Below are 19,831 nucleotides of genomic sequence, written 5' to 3' on the forward strand. Positions count from 1 at the left end.
AAGTTAGGCGATCGTCTCGGGATTCTCACCAAAGCTAGAGAGAAAAGAGAGGGAGAGAGAGAGAGAGAGGGAGGGAGAGAAAATAGGAGAGGAATAGGGGAGTGAGATCAGTCAGGTTGTGGTGCTGCACCACGCAAGACCCATCCGAGTCTTGTTGGCTAGACCAACTCGGACAGAGTCAGAGTGTCACTGGGGGTCCCAAGAGAGAATGAAGGAGAGAAAGAAAGAAAGAAAAGGAGAGAATAGAGAAGATAGAGAAGGGAGAGTTGCTGCTCGTGGTGCAAAGCTGCAATCTCATCTGAGTTCAGGACGAGTTTGAATCGAGTCCAGATCGAGTTACAGGCGGGACTGATTTAGTCCAGTAACCATTGCTCCTTTGCACATCCAGAAGGAAGAAGGAGAAGAGAGGAGAAAGGGAAGAGGAGGCTTCGTGTGGTGGCTGTCTTGCCGCACTAGCTCAACTCGAGCCAAGTTCTCAACTTGCTGGTATCGAGTTGGGTGAGTCCTGTCCAAGGCCAAACATTGTTGGACTGAGTCTAAGCTCCTCCAGAAGGAAGGAAGAGAGGAAGGATAATAAGAAGAAAGAGAGAAAACGGGGGAAGCAATGGGACGTACTGGCGAGTTGCTGAGTTGCTTGGTCAACTCGGCTAGCTCCGGGATTTTCTTAGGGGCGTGTGGGAGCTGCTTCCCTGAGTTCCAGCAACATGACTCCTCACCCCCTACGCTCATCAGAGTGCTGCACTCATTGTAGCCATCCTCCGATCCAAAGGCAGAGTGGTGCGATGCTACTTGATGTTGCATCCACTCAATCAGTCGAATGGGCTGTCGCGTTACCACTGGGGCTATTGCCAAATCGTCCAGACGAGCCCAATTGATTGAGTTAGGGCTAGCTGAATTTAAATCCTCTCAATCCATTGAAGGTAAGCTTCAATTTGGAAGGAATGTCCTGGTGTTTAATTCGTCTAAAAGCCAACCATTGTTTGGGTCGAGTTAGCTCGTTCCCAACAACTGTAGGAAGGGTCCGAGTAATCTACAATTCCCTATTGAATAGGAGTATTGAGATGAGCTTGGGAATAACCAGGAATTGTTGACACAAGCTCTATCTGTTGGTTATGGCCGTTTCGCCAAGCAATGGTCTCAACCGAGTTGCATCGGTTGACTTGACTTGAGTATGGCCTGACACAGTAAAACCTTTGCGTTCAGGTTTAATGTCGCTAAGATCGACTATAGGATTGCTAAGTTCGGACCGGATCTAGTCAGGTTTACATTCATTCCGGTTTGGCAGAGTTGAGTCAGATCTAGCACAACAAGATCAAGTACATTAGTTGAGTCTACTCGCTCAGATCAGGTTGGAGTTAGGTAAGCCATTTTATTCAATCATATTTACTATTGTTGATATTTTAATGTCATTAGCCATTGTTAGATTATTATTTCAAATTAGTAATATCATTAATATTGTTATTACATTAATTAAAAATTACATCCAAGAATCTAAACCTAGACTTAATTACATGATGAACCCCTAAAACTAAGTAATCTAGACCCTAGGATATGGGCATAACCCTAGATAGTGTGCAGAACGTGGATCTAACTGTATCATTTACAATTCATGGTAGAACCTAACCCTAAAAGCGTGCACACCTCCTAGCGGCACTAGTAAGCGGTTCAAAACATCAGGTGATGATTCCTTCCCCTTAAGCTTTCCATTTTTTCATTAGCTTAAGTGATCATTTTTATCTTAATTTCGATTGATATTTGATATTTTTATCTTATAATCACATGTGTTAATTGTTGGAACTGAATTGTTAGATTACATACTTAATATTTATCATGCATACTTTCTGATGTTCGTGGATTGCTTATGGAACTTAAACAGGTACATTAGTGGGAAACCCCCACTTATAAATGTACACTCATACTTGGGATGTAACTCGATTGATTATGATTGTAATGGACCTTCGACTTAGTGGTTATTGAATGGTGGTCTAAATTGAATATTGATGTGGGCCTACCATTCAGGGGTTGATGTGTCTAAGTGATTTTTTTAAGGATGGTCTTTTTTTCGCATGGTTTCGATATTGGCCCTATATGGCTTAGTTTTGATAAGTACCCTATATGGCTTAGTTTTGATATTCACCTTAGGTGGCTTTGTTTTGGTATTTACCCATATGGGTTCGATATTTTATTTTGTGCAACCATACGATGGTAAGCCCCATATACTGAAATATGATTGGCCACTAGTCGACGGGTTTCCATTAAACATCCTAAGGTGGTAGACTTATGGGCTGGACATGGTGGTCATGGGACACTATGCTTGAGCCGTCAGCCTACGCTGGGTGACGAGCCCCCCGTAGTGACCTTGAGCTTTATTAAACCAGCTAATTGTAATTGAACTAATAATGGCTTAGCTAATCATGCATACATGACATATTTACGATGACGGGTGGATATTTCTGGATGCTGTATCACGTGCCTCCTCGTTATTGGGGTATCATTTCGCTAGCTTTCAGACCACCAACTATCGATTTATGTACGTGATATACAATAGGCAGTTGTTATGCGGTACGTGATGTGCTTCGCTAATGGTTAGCCTTTGCATGGGTGACAAGCCCAACTGCCGAACGGATGAGCATTCCCGAGTCGATGATGCATTCACGAATCCATGCATCTAATAAGACTACATCATGTATTGTTTTGTATACCTTGTTGTGTTGTTATAACTATGTTTACCTAATGCAACTGTGTGTAATCTTGAGGGGAATTCACACTGAGCTGATCACTTATTCATCGAATATATAACCGTACAGGTAGCACAGACGGCCCAGTTGATATTCATGTTCATATTGATGAGGAGCAAGGTACAATCGTCAAGGATGCATGATTATATTGCTAAGAGTTGCTACGTGATTTTACAGCTCAAGATTTGTTATAATGTATTTTGTTACACATGCGATGTTATCTCATTTTGTAATTGTAAGTATTGGGACATTGGTTTGTATAGGTCATTATGGGTAGCCGCTTGTATATTTTAAATGTAAATGCAAATTTTTCATTATATTGATTTGTCCATCCTACGCTAAACTGCTAACTCTAAAAGAATATATATATATATTATGAATTTTTGCCATCCTTAAATATTAACACTTGGGTTTTTGGGAAACAAGTCATATACTCGGGTCCTAAAAACACGGGGCGTTACAAAAGAAGTAATTATATGTCTCTACGTAGATGATATATTAATCTTTGTTACATGTTTAGAAGTTATAAATAACATTAAAAGATTCTTATCTTCTAGTTTTGACATGAATGATATGGGGGAAGCTAATGTGATTGTAGATTTCAAGCTATTAAGAAACAATGATATTATAACTCTATCCCAATCATATTATATTGAAAAGATACTTAAAAAATTTGTTCACTATGATAAGAACCCGGTTTGTCACCGGTCTCTATCTACTGTAATAGTAAATGATACTGTCAAATGCATATAACAAGACTTATATTGGAAAATTCAGGCATATCAGTATAAGGCATAGTTTTATGTGACAATTACTTGGTGTTGGTGTTATAACAATACAGTATATGCAATCTATCCAGAATCTAGCGGACCCGTTTACCAAGGGACTGACATGGGATGTTGTCAGTAGAACATTAAGAAGAATGAGAGTTAAGCCAATTTCACAGACACCATATGTGGGAAGCCCAATCTAAGTTAATAGGTTCAATGGGCAAAGTACCTCGCAGGAAGTGTCTAAAGCAGCACTGTACGTTTTCTATCTATCTCATTCCTGAATGTATGTATAATATTGAATACCTGTATTGATGAAAAGGAGGATGAGCCGCTGCTCTTAATGAGTCCTTTTAAGGGTGCTATAGTTACATGAGCATTCATAAGGACTCACCCTTATGAGTATTAGAAGTGGGGCCGCTTCCTGATGTTTGAGAGTTTTGGCTACTCTCACGAACTCATGAATCTAGGACAGAGCACGAGGCTGTTAAAATGTTATAATTTTAAAACACATGGTAATTGAAATATATATGTGTGTGACATGTTCGGTTGTGTCGTATAGAATACTTGGTTTAAGAACATAGTCACTAAGAATTTTGGTACAACTTTAATTTGTTTACACTAAGTGAAGGTTCAAGTTCATAAGACACCTTATCCTGTGCACATATTTTCCTTACATGCCTTGACCTCTATATTTTGAAAAATATTAAGGGATTGTTGGGTTTTTTCAAAATAATTTTATTATATAAAAGAGGATTTAGAGAAAGGGTTATGGCTTTTAGTAATTGTTGGTGACCATTCATTTGTGAATGGTGGTGCTTCTTGGTAAAGGAAGCATCATTTGAATTTGAAATAGTGAAGGGATGTCATTGTTGAAAAGACACTACCATTGTTGAAAAGACACCATGGAAGAAGATGTATTTTCATGAAAAGGGTTTTAAAGCATCTCTTGTGATTCTATATAAACTCATCTTTGGGTCAATCCAAAAATCACAATTCCAACAATCTTCTCTCCATCTTCTTCTCCATTTTCTATTTTGGATGGTTTTTAAAAAGTTATAGTTTTTAGGTGCTAAACTGCAAACAATTTTTCAAGCAGTAAATACAGTTTTTAGGGGGTAAATTGTAACAGCACAGAAGTCAGGGGTGTATGCTGTAAAAGTATGTTCGAGGTACGGTTTTTGAATTTATTGTAACCCTCTCTTGCAAATTGGTTTAATCACCAGTAGGATATGAATATCGTCTTAAAGATAGCGACATCGTAACGCACCTTAAGCCTATCTTTAGGTGATTAATTTTCATCTTTCCACCTAAAATTCAACATTAAAGGTAAGGTAAGTGCCCTTCCTTACTCATCTTTTCCTTTCACGAAGTTCCCTTCCTTACTCCTTCCGTGCTGCATGTTTCATTTTCTTCCCTACTTTCGTGCTTCATGTTTCATTTTCTTTCCCACTCTCATTCACTCATTCATTTCTGACTTTAAGATATTTGACAAGAGTGGTTGGTGACGTCGGCTAGTTTGGTGGAAGCAATGGAGCTTAGGTAATTTAATCTTTAAAGCTATCTGGGATTTACAAGGTGGTGGCGCAAGAATATTGGAATCTGCTTTCATTTCTTTCCCCTCCTCTTTTATTTTGTTTCTCATCATATAATCTTCACATGCACATTGGAATATGCATGGGGGGTCTACCATTTTCGGTCCATGTAACAAGTAGACCCAAAATGAAGGCCTAGACTTTATGTGCATTTGAATGGGCCCAGGAATTTTCACTTTCATTCTTCTTATTGGGATAGCTCTTTTTTATTATTATTTCTTTCTTAGTGGTGACAAAGATGGATGGGCCCACACTAGATTTGGACTTTTCAAAATAGGCTTGGACTTTCATGAAAACCCCATGTGGTCACTTAATGGAGGGGATCTCATCATCTTGCCTTCCTCATATTCAAGTGCGCCAACCATTTTTCCTTTTGGGCCCATAGTGGTGTCAATGCATTCGGCTAGGCCTCTTTTGTCATTAAGTGGATCCCCCAAATTCATGATGTAGACAGTGTAGATGCTATGGTAGGGAGGTTTTGGCCCTCTAATTTTGACTGGGCCACACTTCTTCTCCCAAGCCCATACGTACATGCCAGAGAGGAGACCTAGACATCCTTGCCTTGCATTTCTACTCATGTGCCTTGTCTTGGTGGGCCTCCTTGAATTCTTAAGAATGAATGTGGTACATGGGGTCATTAGAATGAATCTTTGGGTTCAACATCTAAGTAATCAACCCACATTTACTTATGTATGCCCGAACAGGCTCTTGACTCTTTTTCAGGCCCATTATGGATCAAGCCCTCCTTGGATTCGAGTAGCCTTTGGGCTTCTCGGTGAGCCCATATGTGTTTATGCCAAAAGGCTTGATTACAACCCTCTTTCCTTCAGTAAATGGTGCTTGATTACTTGAATTGATGTGTGGCTCTTTCTTGTGACACCCATATATTCATTTCAATATGAATGGAACAAGTGTAACTTAACTTGGACCATTTGGACCCAAGTGGGCTTAGTTTTTTCAAGAATGAGGAAGTATGGTCTTGTTTCCCTTCAGGAATCTTAACTTTCATGCTTTTTTTGGGTTCTCCCCATTTTGACCATGTGACCCCTTCCTATTAAGACCTTGACTTGTAAAAGGGGCGTCCTTTAGTGAATGCCTTCATATGCACCATGGGCCCACTCACGTTCATAGGCTTTGGGTTTTGTCATTTTGTCCTATCACACCGACGTGAATTCAACCAAATTGTTCATGCCAAAGGAAGGGTTTGGTCATTCGCCCAACCATCCATGATCACGCTTGAATAGTCAAGTCCACTTGGAATGATTGGGTCATGAAACCGTGCTTCCTTGTGAGTGGCATTTACTTGCTTGGGTCTTTTGTCTTAGGTTTCCATGTAACCCATTTAATCCATAAGAGCCCTATGATCCCCACCATGATGTGTGTGTTTTATCCATACCATCTATCCACTTTGACAGCTCATGTTAGGGCACGATTCCAAAATTGAGTCAAATCCAAATATCAAGTGGACCACACCATAGGAAACAGTGTCAAAAAGCCCACCATCATAATTTGAGGCTACAAAAGTTCTGGATAAGCTGATATTTGTGTTTTCCCTTCATCCATGTCTATGTTACCTATTTGGCTTTGTTTCCTTTTGGGGCTCAAGCCCTAAACTGAGCTGGCAACATTGGTGGATGAACAATTTGTATGGACTATTGGTGATGCCATAAAGGAAGCATGGGTGGTTAGTATCATCTACTGAGTGAGACTTTTTTGGATGGACAATTTAAGAGATGCCCCATCTAATGAACGGTCTAGACAGACAAACTTTTTTTCTTTTCTTTTCCTTTCTTATGTCACATATATTTCAACCGTCCATGGCAAATTATGTCAAACCGGTGGTTAGAAACATCTAATAAAGGTACTTAATGTCTCACAAAGAGGTGAAAAAGTGGTTTTCCATTTTTCTTATCTTTTTCTACACAAGAAGCAAATATTATCCGGTCCAACATTTTTTGTTGGGTCCCTCATCATGTTGAGTGGGACTCGTACGTGTAGGCTTAGGTAGCTTTTAGTGCTGTATGTGGTGAGGGGTATTTTGGTCTTTTGTCCAAGCAAACAAATTGAGATAAAAATGGGCTCTTTTGTTTTGAAAAAAAAAAATAAAAAATTTAGAGTAACATTCGGGAATTTTCTTTCTAAGAGAAAAAAGATGAGAGAGGAAAGAAAAAAAAAAAAAGGACTATGTAGAAGAGAAGATCAAGAAGTTTCTACTATCAAAATCTTTGCATCCGAATTTGTGAAGATCCATCCACAATATTGGTTTCTTCGATTGTCTTTTCCAGGGTTGTGTTGGAAATTTTTTACTATCCCAATTGGTGAGAAGTTCATTTCTTTCATGTTGCTTGTAATCGGCCATTGAGTGATGTAATTTGAATATTAAATAGAAGTCTCTTGATGATTATACTTATATTATTATTATAGTGGATTTGTGACGGACTAAGTCCCGTCATTTTTTTCCTTCACATCAGAGGGTTTTCCATGTAAAAAAATCTCTCTTGTATACTAAATGTTTGATGATTTACTTGTTTATGTTGGAAGTGATTTTCATCCACTAAATATTTTATGTTGTTAATCCTATTGATTTGCACATAAAAGGGTAAGTTATGTAGTTTCCCAACATTTTTCACTCCATATAATCAATTATAAAGATTCCATCCATGAAGCATATCAACAAAAAGGCTTCCACTCCTGGAGATACAACAACTCCCATGCCTTAGCAATTGACATTTAAACCACCCCCCCCCCCCCCCCCCCCTTAAAAAAAGACTTTGAAGAAAACTCAACCCTATCCCTAGGGATGAAAATGTCTTTAAGGGTTCATTCAGATATCACCAAATAAGTTACTTTTTAACTTATATTAAGTAATTAAGTTACTTTTTTCACTTAAGTTAGTTTGATAAGCATTATGATAAAAGTAACAAATGTACCAAAATATACTTACCTTAATAAGTAATTTTTTTTTAGCTTTTTAACTTTTATGACTTTTCTACTTCTATTTCACAGTTCATGTTGAAGTAAGCTCTCTCCATGGTCCATATCAAAGGAGGCCCCACATGGTTGATCGTCCACATTGAAGGTGGAGCTCACACGATGGATGGTCAACATAAAAAGTGAGCCCCACATGATGGATGCCCTCGCATTAATGTGGATGGTCCACATCAAAGGTCAGCTCATACTGATAGAAAGCCCACATCCAAAGCGAGCTAGTATGATGGACAACCCACTTCAAAGGTGGGGCGTATATGATGGACGGTCCACATTAAAGGTGGGCTCCACATGATGGGCAATGGACATTAAAGCTGGCCCCATATGCTGGATGGCCCATATTGAAGTGGTTGTACATGATGGACAGTTCACATCAAAGGTCAACCCCTAATGATGAACGACTCACATCTAAGGTGAGCCTTGCATAATGGGCAACCCACATTGAAGGTGGGGCCCCCATGATGGACAATCCACATCAAAAGTAAGCTCCACATGATGGCCAATTAATAATGGTGGGTTGCACATGATAGACAATCCTCATCAAGGTAAGCTCCACATGATGGACGGTCCACATCAAAGGCCAGCCTTAATGATGAGTGGCCTATATCCAAGCAGATCCTACATGATGGATGACCAACATCAAAGGTGGGGCCCACATGATGGATGGTCCATATTAAATGTGGGCTCCACATGATGAATAATGGATATTGAAGGTGGCCCCACATGATGGACAATATCATTGATGGTGGACCCTACTTGATGGACGACCAATATCAAAGGTGGGACCTATATAATGAATGGTGCACATTAAAGGTCGGGCCATAAGGATGAATGACCCACATCCAAGGTGGGCCCCGTATGATGGATAACCCACATCAAAGGTGGGGAACATATGATGAATGGTCCACATCAAAGGTTGGCCTCACATGATTTATGGTGTATGTGAGGGGGATCAAACAAACTTGAGGGATAGTTACTTACGATGTTTGAAACTAAATATACTTTTTTACTTTTTGGTTGATGAGTATGTTGGTGTTACTAAATGTACTTATGGGTTGAATAAGTAGAAACCAGAATAAGCAACTTATGGCATAAGTAGCTTATTCAAAGTAACTTATGATCCAAACGCTCCCTTTAATGATCTATCCTATGCTCATGTATTTTTCAGCTGTCACTACTTGCCGGTTAAAAAGTCTATTAGTAAAACACACTAACTAGCTTGCTACTTTCTCTCTCCTTATTGCTCGTGTGAAACCATAAGCATTTTGATGGATCGTTTTATCTTGTAGTCAACAACATTATTTCTTTAAATGGGATAACGCGTTATTTTCGTGTAACACAATCCAACGTATTTTTTCATCAGCTGAGTTGTCCACATCAATAAGCAAAATGTGATAAGCATATTTCATGGCTGTAGGTACTCTCTCTCTCTCTCTCTCTCTCTCTCGTGTTTGTATTGGTGAATCTTGGTTTTTCTAAGACTTCCATTGGCTCTCTCTCTCCTCTGATGTGGTTTATATAAGGAACAAAGGTAGATAAAGGCATTCCATTCAATACATCTTCTAAAATTTTAATATAATAACTTGCACAGAGTAAGAGTGGGAGAGAGGTAACTCTTATATTTATGTTTTATATGGTTTTAGTAAAGAAGATAATTTTGCGTTGTTGCCCTATGAATGTAGGCATGTTGCCGAAACATGTAAATCTTTGTGCATTTTCTCTATTTCAGTTTCACAATTTTTATGTGGTTTGGCTTGTCCTGCATCGATCTTGTGTAATTATTTTTCCACAACAATTGGTATTAGAGCTACGGGTTGAGAAGTCTTTTAACACAATCTCAGTGTTGGTATTTTTTATTGTAATTGTGTTTCAGATAGCTGAATCAAGTTCTATCATATTCGAGGTGTTGAAGTTTGACAGATCCAATTACATATCATGGAAACTAAAGATGAACACAATATTAGTGAAGGAAGGTTGCACAATTATGATAGAAGAAAAAAAAGGTAGAAGAGATGAAAGGAATGACATTTGATGGTAAAAATCAATTAGTTATGGCAAATCTTCTTGTATTGGATGACTCGATTTTAGTCAACATGTCCAATCAAATCACTACAAAAGGTTTGTACGATAAATTGTAAAACCTATATGAAGAAAAATCGATGTCAAATAAGATAATTCTTCGATGAAAATTATACAATTTGAAGATAGATGAATTGCCTCTTTATAAGAAAACTAAAATGGGTTTAGCACTCTAATTAATAGATTGGAGGTGGTTGGTGCAAAAATTAATGATGAAGAAAATATCCCACTTCTGATTTATTCAATGCCAAATTTGTGGAATAGTTTGATTATAAATCTCATGATGCAAGATCTCAGTATGGAATTAGTCATGTCAATGTTGTTTATTAAAGAGTCCTTTAAAAAAAATACAAAAGGAATCTTCTAGTGATACCATGATGGTTAGAGGAAGCTCTATCGAAAAAGGGCCATCCTAAGAGATTAGATGCAATCTAAGTCAAAAGTAAATAAAACAAAAAAAGTATTGGAGTTGCAGAAAGATGGCTACTTGCATAAAAATTATAGATTCAAAAAAGAAAATCAGAAAAATTCTAAACCTAATTCACATGATCAAGCATCGGATTCAAAGGGTTTTCAAGAAAACTTAATTGAGAAAGATAATTCATTTGATGATAGGGAGGTATGGCTGAGAGTGATTCCATGAGATAATTTGAACCATCAATAAATTTCAAATGACACTATCCAGATGAAGCTAAAGGGCTTCATCCAAACTCCCACAACAAAAAGCCTCACACACACATGACACGATATGTCCATGAATATCCATACCATATTGCATCTTGCAATCCAAGAGCAACCCAATAATGCTCACAGCATTGAATTTGAGTCCTACAAATATATTCACTGCAAAATCAGATTTGGGTAATTTCTACATCCATTTTGAGCCAAACAAGATATCACAAAATCCCACAATTCGAATTCCATTCTTTCTGTAAACACGATTCTGTACGTGTGGACATGGTGCATTACCATCAGCAGGGCCCATTGGGAAGGAATTTCCTGTTCAAAATAGGAAACCTCCTCCCTTAGAAGAGGTGTAAACAGGTCGGGAAAGGCTGGCCCATAAGTCAAATAACTACGCAGTCCAACCTAGAGCCCTCTTGCTAAGAATCTAGACCTTAGTTAAGCCCATTCGCTTGACGAGTACCCATCCTGACAGTCTTAGACCATTCGGGCCGGTCCAGGTGATCATGTCAGGCCTTCTGCATATTGACACCAAGGCCTGGCCCAATTGATTACGGGCTTTGAAATTCATGTCCGAGATCATCTCACGGGCAGAAACAGGCTTCTGGTCTTGGGGGCAGGACATGACTATTAGGAAAGTGTCTGTAATTTATTCACTGAAATGGGGAATGCATCAAATGTGACACGTACACATGAAAATTTTACATAAGGAGATTTGTATAAATCTAGTCCAACTTTTTCTGTATGCTGATACAATAACAACCTTGAACACACTTTTGAAACTAAATATGGCACATGAGAAAGTATTAAAAAGGGCTCTAACTACAACAAATTTCAATAATCAACAAACAAATACTAGCATATGATATTCAAACTTCAGCCCCCTACTTTTGATAGAATAGCCCAAAAGCTTCATGAACTGCAGGGAGCTGAACTGATCAAACCCCATTTGATTTTGGCTTGTGAGTAAAGAATATATATATATATATATATATATATATATATATATATATATATATATATATATAAACCTTCTCATCTTCTTTGGAAGTTCAACACCTTAATGGAAAAGGCGAAGACGAATGCAAAGAGCACTGTGAATCCAATGACCCCAGCGGCAATCACTCCCAGAAAGTCATGCTTGAATCCGAAGTACTCCCTCACATACTCTGACACTATCTTGTCATTGTCCATTTGTTTGGATATGTCACCGAACTGGGAAGCGACCAATCCATACAAGGTCCAAGCAACTGGGCATGCCCAGTAGTACCATCTCCACCATATGGGAATTCTCTGTGATCAAGAGGAAAGAGTTAGTCCAGATTTTATTTATTTATTAAACATTGATATGAATGGAGAGGATTGGATAAAAACTCACGGGCCGGGGAACGATGAAGCCTGCAAACAGGTTCCACAGCGCATAGAATGCGGAGGAAACGATTGCAGCAATGTCATGGTTAGGAGTGAGGCCGACAGCCATCATTCCATAGAAGGTGAAGTAGAGCAATGTGAAGAACATGAAGAAGAGATACCAGAAGAACTTGGCAGCCGTCCATTCAAATTGGATCATGGCATAGACGATGACCCCATATACGAGAGTCTGAACCAAGATGTATGGAATCTCGACCACCACCTGAGAAATGCATTAAAATGAAGTGAGGCTAAGGTTGAACATGGAAGAACAGAGTTTTGAGACACCAGGATGGATGTGCTTACCTGCGCAAAGGCATATGGTAGAGCTGAATACATCCCGGCAGCCCTCTCTCTATAGAAAACAGTACGTTCGACAGCCACAACTGGCTGCACAGATGAGGCATTTTGCACTCCGATGAAGAGAACTGCAGCATACATCGAGCCCATGGCGTTAAACAGGTCCTGTTGAGAAGTCCTGCAAATTTCGAACATTACAGCAATGCAACCGAATCAGCTCCAAATCCAGAAGAGGAATTGACATTTAATTGTTTACTATGAAACATAGGATAAATGATGAATGAAGCAAATTGCTTACGTTTTGGACCCAAGATCCCAAAATATCGTTCCAAACATCAAAGCAATGACAGTCGTGAAGAGAAGCCGGACAGCGGTGTATGGCGGATTCCGCCAGTACGACATTCGCTGTTTCCATAGGCAGGCAATGCATTGTGTGATGAAGGGCTGCGAATACTGAGATGAGAAGTAGAGATCTTTGGAACCAGGGGGAGGTGAGCTCATTTCTGCAATTAGAGCTTTGTTTCTCCTGCAACAATCAGCGTAGATCACGTAAGAACTAGTACATTGTCGATTCAGATGTCACTTATGGAAAAAAAGTTTACGAAAAATTGACCTGAAAAGATCTGAATTCTTGTATATTTCAGAGAAATTCACCCCCAAAATCCCCTCCTGTGCTATGCTAGACACCTCCAACATCCACGTCGCCGGATTGTAACCGTCCTTTATCTTATGGACTCCATTGATTCCCTTCATAAAATAAAACTCGACTGGATCAGTACTCATATCATTAAAAAATGGAATTAAAAAAAAAAAAAAGAAAAAAGAAAAAAGAAAAAGAAAAAGAAAGAACTGATTGCATTTTCTTTATGTTCGTCGGGCTTCACCTCAAAGTAGTTGATCAGATGGCTAGAGTGATGGCCCAGTGGGCCAACGTATATTTCTTCTCCTCCTCTCTTCATAAGGAACAGCTGCAAATAGTGGATAAAAGAAGTCAAGATGTGCCAATGAATTAATTGATTGAACCCACAAAGCAAATCACAAGTTGTTTTGTTTTAACTTTCTTTTACCTCATCAAAAGCTTCGAATATGTCGATACTGGGCTGGTGGATCGTGCACACCACAGTTCTACCAGTGTCCACGGTGTTCCTCACGGTTCTCATCACAATGGCAGCTGCCCTGGCATCTAGTCCAGACGTTGGCTCGTCCATGAATATTATAGATGGGTTAGCGACGAGCTCAACAGCAATAGTCAGCCTCTTTCGCTGCTCGGTCGACAGCCCATTCACGCCAGGTAGCCCGACCAGCGATTCCCTCAATGATGTTAGCTCTACAAGCTCCATGACTTCCTCAATGAACATCTGCCATCAGATTTATCAGTTAGCCAACGCCCAACCATATATCCAGGAACCCATAAAAGAGAATGACAATTATGCCACCAACCTTTCTTGTGGCAGAATCTACTTCTGTTGGTAACCGAAGCCACGCAGAGTAAACGAGAGATTCGTAGACTGTAACATGAGGAGAGTGGATGTCATTCTGTTCACAGTAACCCGATATCCGAGCAAATGTTTCTTGCTTCTTGGGGTAGCCAGATATGGTGATGTTTCCTTCTATGTATCCACCTGTCTTCCTTCCGGCCAACACGTCCATCAGTGTAGTCTTACCAGCGCCGCTGACACCCATCAGAGCAGTAAGTACTCCTGGCCTGAAAGCTCCACTTACTCCCTTCAAAAGCTCTAATTTTTCTTCTGGAAAACCTTGAGCTTTCATTTCCTACAGATTTTACATTCTCTCTCAGTTTCACTATAGATTGTCTGAGAAGAAGGAAGATTTTGACTTCCTCACATGAATCTATCATTTATTTGAAGTTTGTGGTTTACCTGCGGCATGTCTACGGAATATCTAACATTATCAAAGGTGATGGAAAGGGGAGCAAAAGGAAGAACCATGCCCTTCTTATTGCTCTTATTAGCACCATCGGTGGCTTCTGTCATTCTAATTTCATTGCCTGTCATTGAGATTTTTCTAACTGATTTAGATGAGCCCCACGGCGGGGGGGAAACAATGTTAATCGACTGATATTATTACCAATACGTGCAGAAGAGCTTGTTCTCCTGGTTGACAGCTCCACCTCTTCGACTTCTCCAGTTCTGTTTGCGTGCTTCTCCTTCAAGGCCTCTTCAGATAGAACTGCTTGACCGCCCTTATATGCTGCAGCCATTTAATCCAATGATTAGAACTACCAAACTTTAAACTATGAAAGCCTCGAGAATCGATGCTTGTAAGAGATGAAGATGCTCACGGTCGAGATTAGTGAGAGCAACTGTGAAAAGGCCATTGAATAGGAGAGTGTATCCAAACAATGCGCCAGCACCAATCCAATACCATTTTGATTCAGGAAAGATTCCACGAGACTCCAAGATTTGGATCCCCAACATTTCTGTCGAACCAGAAACAACCTGTTTTGCAAATCCTTAATTAAACCTGAGATAATTCTCCGAAACAAAGTAATGGTTTTTTAGCCCAGTTTGACAACGAGATTCTTACATGCTTCCAACTATGCCCAAGAAATTCATTCGTCGCAATCGCATTCTGAGCATACATCAAAGGCGAGGACCAGTAACCCCAGATCCACCATTTCTTCACATCCTCTGCAGCCAAATAACAGAAAGATTTGAGTCCAAAGTTCATCAACAAAGGCTGAGAAATTCGTAATTTTGAGTTTGAAATTGTAGTCCATACTTCGTGATACAATGAATCCTCCAAGTGTCAAGATTGCAAGAAGTGCAAATGACCCAAATGTGTTTGCAACAATCATGTTCCGACCCAGTGCAGCAATTAACCGAAACAATCCAGATGCCATCTGGCTAATCAATAGGAGTAGCAGATACTGTTTAAACATCCTGCAAACAGGAACAATCTACTGTTACCATTGCTGACCAAACCATGAATGCAACCATGTCCTTGAAATAAGCTCGCAGAGGATCTCAAATTGCATGCTATCTCACCTCCCAGCATTTGGGTCGAAGCCGATGACATAATAAGTGAGGGCAATCCAAATCGCAACTTCTGCAAATGAAATGGGAATCTTGAGGATCCATGTAGGCAGCGAGTATGCCCACGAAGGATAGAAGCGGAGGTCTCTTTGCTTGTAGAAAACAGGAAGCTTTGCGATTGTCATGGCAAGCTCTGAGAACCCATTAAACATAAGGGTGACGAGAGCGAAAAAGAGAGCACCCATAAATATCGATCCATCAGTTAATGAATTGTGGTGCATCTTGGTACGGAAGAAGACCGTCATAGCGATGAATGCAATGACCAACAGCTGGAATCAGAACAGAAACAGAATAAGGTATAGGACTTTAAGGGAATAGAATTCGAGAACGGCACTAGGAATGTAACACCGTTACTCACTTGCATCATTTTGAAGATGTAGACAAATGAGTTCCTCTTCATAAGCAACAATTCCCTTGAAGCACATGCTTTCAGCAATTCCTTCTTGCTGATACCATATTCAGACGTCGTCAAAGCAGCAGGATGGCTCTTGCTCTTATCAAACGGGGTGCTGAGTTCTTCTCCTATTTTACGGCCGACATGGAATGATTGGAATGCATTGGCGAATTCCTTGACGGGAATGTATCTGTATGGTTCATCCCTACGTGCCCAGTACTGCTGCTGATCTTTTCTTGATGTCACCTGGTGATGCGAAAGAACTCATTTTTAGATGGGCTGTTCTATTCAATGGAAACAATGCATGCTTTCACGAGATGTAGTTTTTCATTTGATGACCGATTTGAAGCATGGAACTAAATCACAGTTTGGAGTATAACTTAATCCTGCAAAACCAAGTCGACTCGGATGAGTCTGACTCGTTACCGACGAGTTTTGATTCCCATGTTTCTCAATGAGTTGGTTCAACTTACTTCCTGCAAGAAGTCGGCGACACCTTTCCTCTCGGGGCATTTGAAACCCTTGGATTCAAAGAACTCGAGCACATTCTCACGGGGACCTTGGTACACAACCTGCCCGTCAGAGAGGAGAACAATGTCATCGAAGAGGTCATAAGTCTCCGGAGCTGGCTGAAGCAGTGCAATCAGTGCTGTCCCACCGAGAATGTGAATTGACTGTCTCAGGGAATTTACAATCTGGAAAGTGGTAGAGCTATCCAGACCAGTTGATATCTCATCCATGAAAAGGGCCTTCGCGGGTCCAACAAGCATCTCACCTATACCAATAGGAATTCAATCCAATTAATCTAAAACCAGTAAAAATCACAAGGGCAATGGCCCATCTCCAAGTCTAAGAAAGATAAATCAGGTGTTCATTTTTTTTTAGTATTTCTACCTGTTGTAACGCGCTTCTTTTGTCCTCCTGATATGCCCCGCAGCATTTGATCCCCTACCATGGTATCAGCACATACTTCCAGTCCCAAAATCTACAGTTTGTGAAGTAATAAAAGGCAATGAATTTATGCTTCAGAAAGATCTTCTATATAAGATATAAGTTTTAAAAAAAGAAAGAAAAAAAAAAATGCATGTTTGTCGCAACACATACCTTCAGAATATAATCCGTGACGACACTTTCCTTCTGCCCTTCAAGCGATGCAGCCTGCATAAATACAACAATTAAAGAGAAACAAAAATTCCCAATTCTTTCAAATATTGAAAGATTCACAACTCTTTCTATTGCAGATTTATAATTTACGAACTAGTCAAAAATTCATAGAGAAAGATGAACTGGACACAGGAAATTGTAGCTCATTCGAAGCATGCCAGATGGAAAGGATGATGGGGGATATTCATAAATTATCCATCAATAGAACTAAAATCTCATTAAGAGAAAGATGAGAAGGAAAATTAGTAAGGTGGACGGAAGTCCATGAAGTTTTTTTTTTTTTTTTTTTCCTATTTTAATCAGAAAAACAAATATCATGAAATTTCATGACAATTTGAATCAGATTAGATGGATTAATAATGAAATATCATGATATTTGGTGCAACAAACCGCACTATAAATCTTTAAGAAAAAAAATCAGTTGAAAACAATGTTCTTGATTTTCACCTTCATGAAGACGTCAAGGTCGGGATCCGGTTTAATGTTTGCTGCTTTTTCCCTTCTTGACAACTCCGTCAACATCTCTGCAAATAGTTTCAGAAACCAAAACTATTATAATTCAAACTCCACAACCTCTCTCAACTCATGACTGAAACTGTTCACTTCAACATACCGTAACGGGTCCCGACTCCTTGGCATCGAGCAGAGAAAGCCAAGGTCTCTCTCACTGTCATTTCCCCAATATGAAGATCATGTTGACTGATATAAGCGGATGTCCTTTGAGGGACGAACTCCTCCATCCCATGGCCATTGTAAGTCACTCTTCCAGAAACCTGATGTTTGAGAAAAACCCAAATCAGCTTTGTATCAAACAGATGAAATATTTCCCAAAAATTTCATTATAACTACAAGTCCGGTATGCCAAGATGAGAAGAAAAAACATAGTATATCTACCTTCAGCTCTTTATCAAGCTTTCCTGCCAAAGCTAATAGCAAAGTGGTCTTCCCTGATCCTGGAGGCCCTAAAAGCAGAGTCATTCTGCAAATTCCAGATTTGAATCAATCTCCCATCGACTCAAGAATCCATACTATGAATAGAAACATCAAAACGTGCAAAACCCAGTTTGTAATTTGACCAAGCCTTCTTCTCTTACCTGCAAGGCTTTATAATTCCGCTAACATCATGAAGGATTGATACTGGTTTCTTTCGGCTCGGAAGAATGTGGAGATAATTCAAGAATCCCTTTGAAAAACAAAAGAGAAAAATCAACAGTCAGTTCATACAGTTGGAGAAAGAGTACTGACAACCCAAACAAGCATTTTCATTGATTCTAATTTGGAGATTTATGTATATGAATTACCTCGAGTATATTAAAGGTGAAATTGAGGACGGTCGGTAAACCTCTGCTACCGACGTAGGCTTCTGCTCCAATATTCAAATTCTCGTAGCGGACTTCAATGGTTGGCACCTCAATTCCAACTCTGTTAGAAAAAAATCCATCCCAGTTAGAAAAAAAAAAAAAACAAAAAACGAAAAACAAAAAACAAAAAACAAAAAATAAAAAAAATAAGGGGAAAAAAAAAACAAAAAACAAAAAGGAACATTGACTGTCAAGTTCAGCAGAATTCCACACACAAAAATAATAATAATAATAATAATAATAATAATAATAATAATAATAATAATAATTCAGGCAACCTTTAAAAAAAAAAAAAAACAAGAAAACCAGGCAGAAATAGACTAGAAGAGCTTACCTATCGATTCGGTTCTTCAGCTTCAACAGGAACTTCTCATTGTCCTCCTCGGCGACTCTAACCAATCTCTCCAACACGGTCTTCTTGTCTTGAAACCCGAGATGCTGAATGTCGACTTCCTTGTGCTCCTCACCAGCGACTCCACTCAGTATCCCTTTCCTAATTCGATCGTACGTCGGAAGCTTCTCGAGAGCCGCCCACTTCAGAGCTTCTTCGTCATCTTCCTCACGAGAAGACTGTGAGAAAACACTATCGACAGTGGTGTTCCTCCACATCGAAGAGCCATTCCGCCGCAAACTTCCCACTCTATAAAGGTCCGTATTGTCCATCGAAATTCCCAACAAAAACCCACCAAAACTAAGAATTTCTAATGCGCAGAGCCTCAGCTACTGATTTCTAGAGCTCGAAAAACACAGAGAGAGACGGTTTTTTTTCTCGAACAAAACCAACAAAAACCCAGAAATATTCTTCAAGCCTGAGTACAGGAAAGTTGAATTTACAATGTATAGAGCTTGAAAAACACAGAATGAAATATAAGTTTTTCTTCTCAAACAAAACCCACCAAAACTCAAAATGGATTTCCAAATCTCAATGCAAGAGAGATGAAATGCAAATAACTATGGATTGAAAAAGGAGATGGTTTTTTTCTGTTTTTTTTTTTTTTTCCCCAGTAACAGGGCTTTTTGAAAGGAGGAAATGAGAAGGGTGATGGGTTTGAAGGAGGGAGAAGGGCCAGTATTTAAATGCGTTGAGGGTGGCTTTTGCTTTGATTTTGTTGATTTTAATAGACGGGGTCAAAATCGATAGAGAGAAGATGGTATTCGCGCGGGTAGAATGGATAGGAGGCTCCCTCCTCTCGTTTCGTCCCCCCACATAATAGATCCGAAGGGTTCATTAGGTTAGACCAACGGTAAAATTACATGGACTAAAATATCAGGTGGACCCACCTCTATCCACT

General features: G+C 39.4%; 1 protein-coding gene across 1 annotated transcript in view; it reads right to left on the reverse strand.

Moving 5' to 3' along the window:
* The window catches only part of LOC131255403 (pleiotropic drug resistance protein TUR2-like), a 100,764-nt gene extending 81,211 nt beyond the window's left edge, over positions 1-19,553 (reverse strand). Inside the window, exons 1-24 of the mRNA XM_058256107.1 lie at positions 18,874-19,553; positions 18,480-18,600; positions 18,273-18,361; positions 18,073-18,157; positions 17,792-17,951; positions 17,626-17,702; positions 17,119-17,172; positions 16,909-16,999; positions 16,488-16,789; positions 15,979-16,260; positions 15,573-15,889; positions 15,307-15,467; positions 15,112-15,215; positions 14,867-15,023; positions 14,653-14,775; positions 14,445-14,572; positions 14,005-14,337; positions 13,632-13,922; positions 13,449-13,532; positions 13,178-13,311; positions 12,863-13,090; positions 12,571-12,742; positions 12,233-12,487; positions 11,886-12,147 (exon numbers count right to left, since the gene is read on the reverse strand). Coding sequence (XP_058112090.1) covers positions 11,890-12,147; positions 12,233-12,487; positions 12,571-12,742; positions 12,863-13,090; positions 13,178-13,311; positions 13,449-13,532; positions 13,632-13,922; positions 14,005-14,337; positions 14,445-14,572; positions 14,653-14,775; positions 14,867-15,023; positions 15,112-15,215; positions 15,307-15,467; positions 15,573-15,889; positions 15,979-16,260; positions 16,488-16,789; positions 16,909-16,999; positions 17,119-17,172; positions 17,626-17,702; positions 17,792-17,951; positions 18,073-18,157; positions 18,273-18,361; positions 18,480-18,600; positions 18,874-19,202 — 4,335 coding nt within the window. The 5' untranslated portion in view covers positions 19,203-19,553 and the 3' untranslated portion in view covers positions 11,886-11,889. The remainder of the gene's footprint in view (positions 1-11,885; positions 12,148-12,232; positions 12,488-12,570; positions 12,743-12,862; positions 13,091-13,177; positions 13,312-13,448; positions 13,533-13,631; positions 13,923-14,004; positions 14,338-14,444; positions 14,573-14,652; positions 14,776-14,866; positions 15,024-15,111; positions 15,216-15,306; positions 15,468-15,572; positions 15,890-15,978; positions 16,261-16,487; positions 16,790-16,908; positions 17,000-17,118; positions 17,173-17,625; positions 17,703-17,791; positions 17,952-18,072; positions 18,158-18,272; positions 18,362-18,479; positions 18,601-18,873) is intronic.
* Between the last annotated feature and the right edge of the window lie 278 nt (positions 19,554-19,831).

This window comes from Magnolia sinica, chromosome 1 (genome assembly GCF_029962835.1).
Source record: "Magnolia sinica isolate HGM2019 chromosome 1, MsV1, whole genome shotgun sequence".
NCBI classification, from domain to species: domain Eukaryota; kingdom Viridiplantae; phylum Streptophyta; class Magnoliopsida; order Magnoliales; family Magnoliaceae; genus Magnolia; species Magnolia sinica.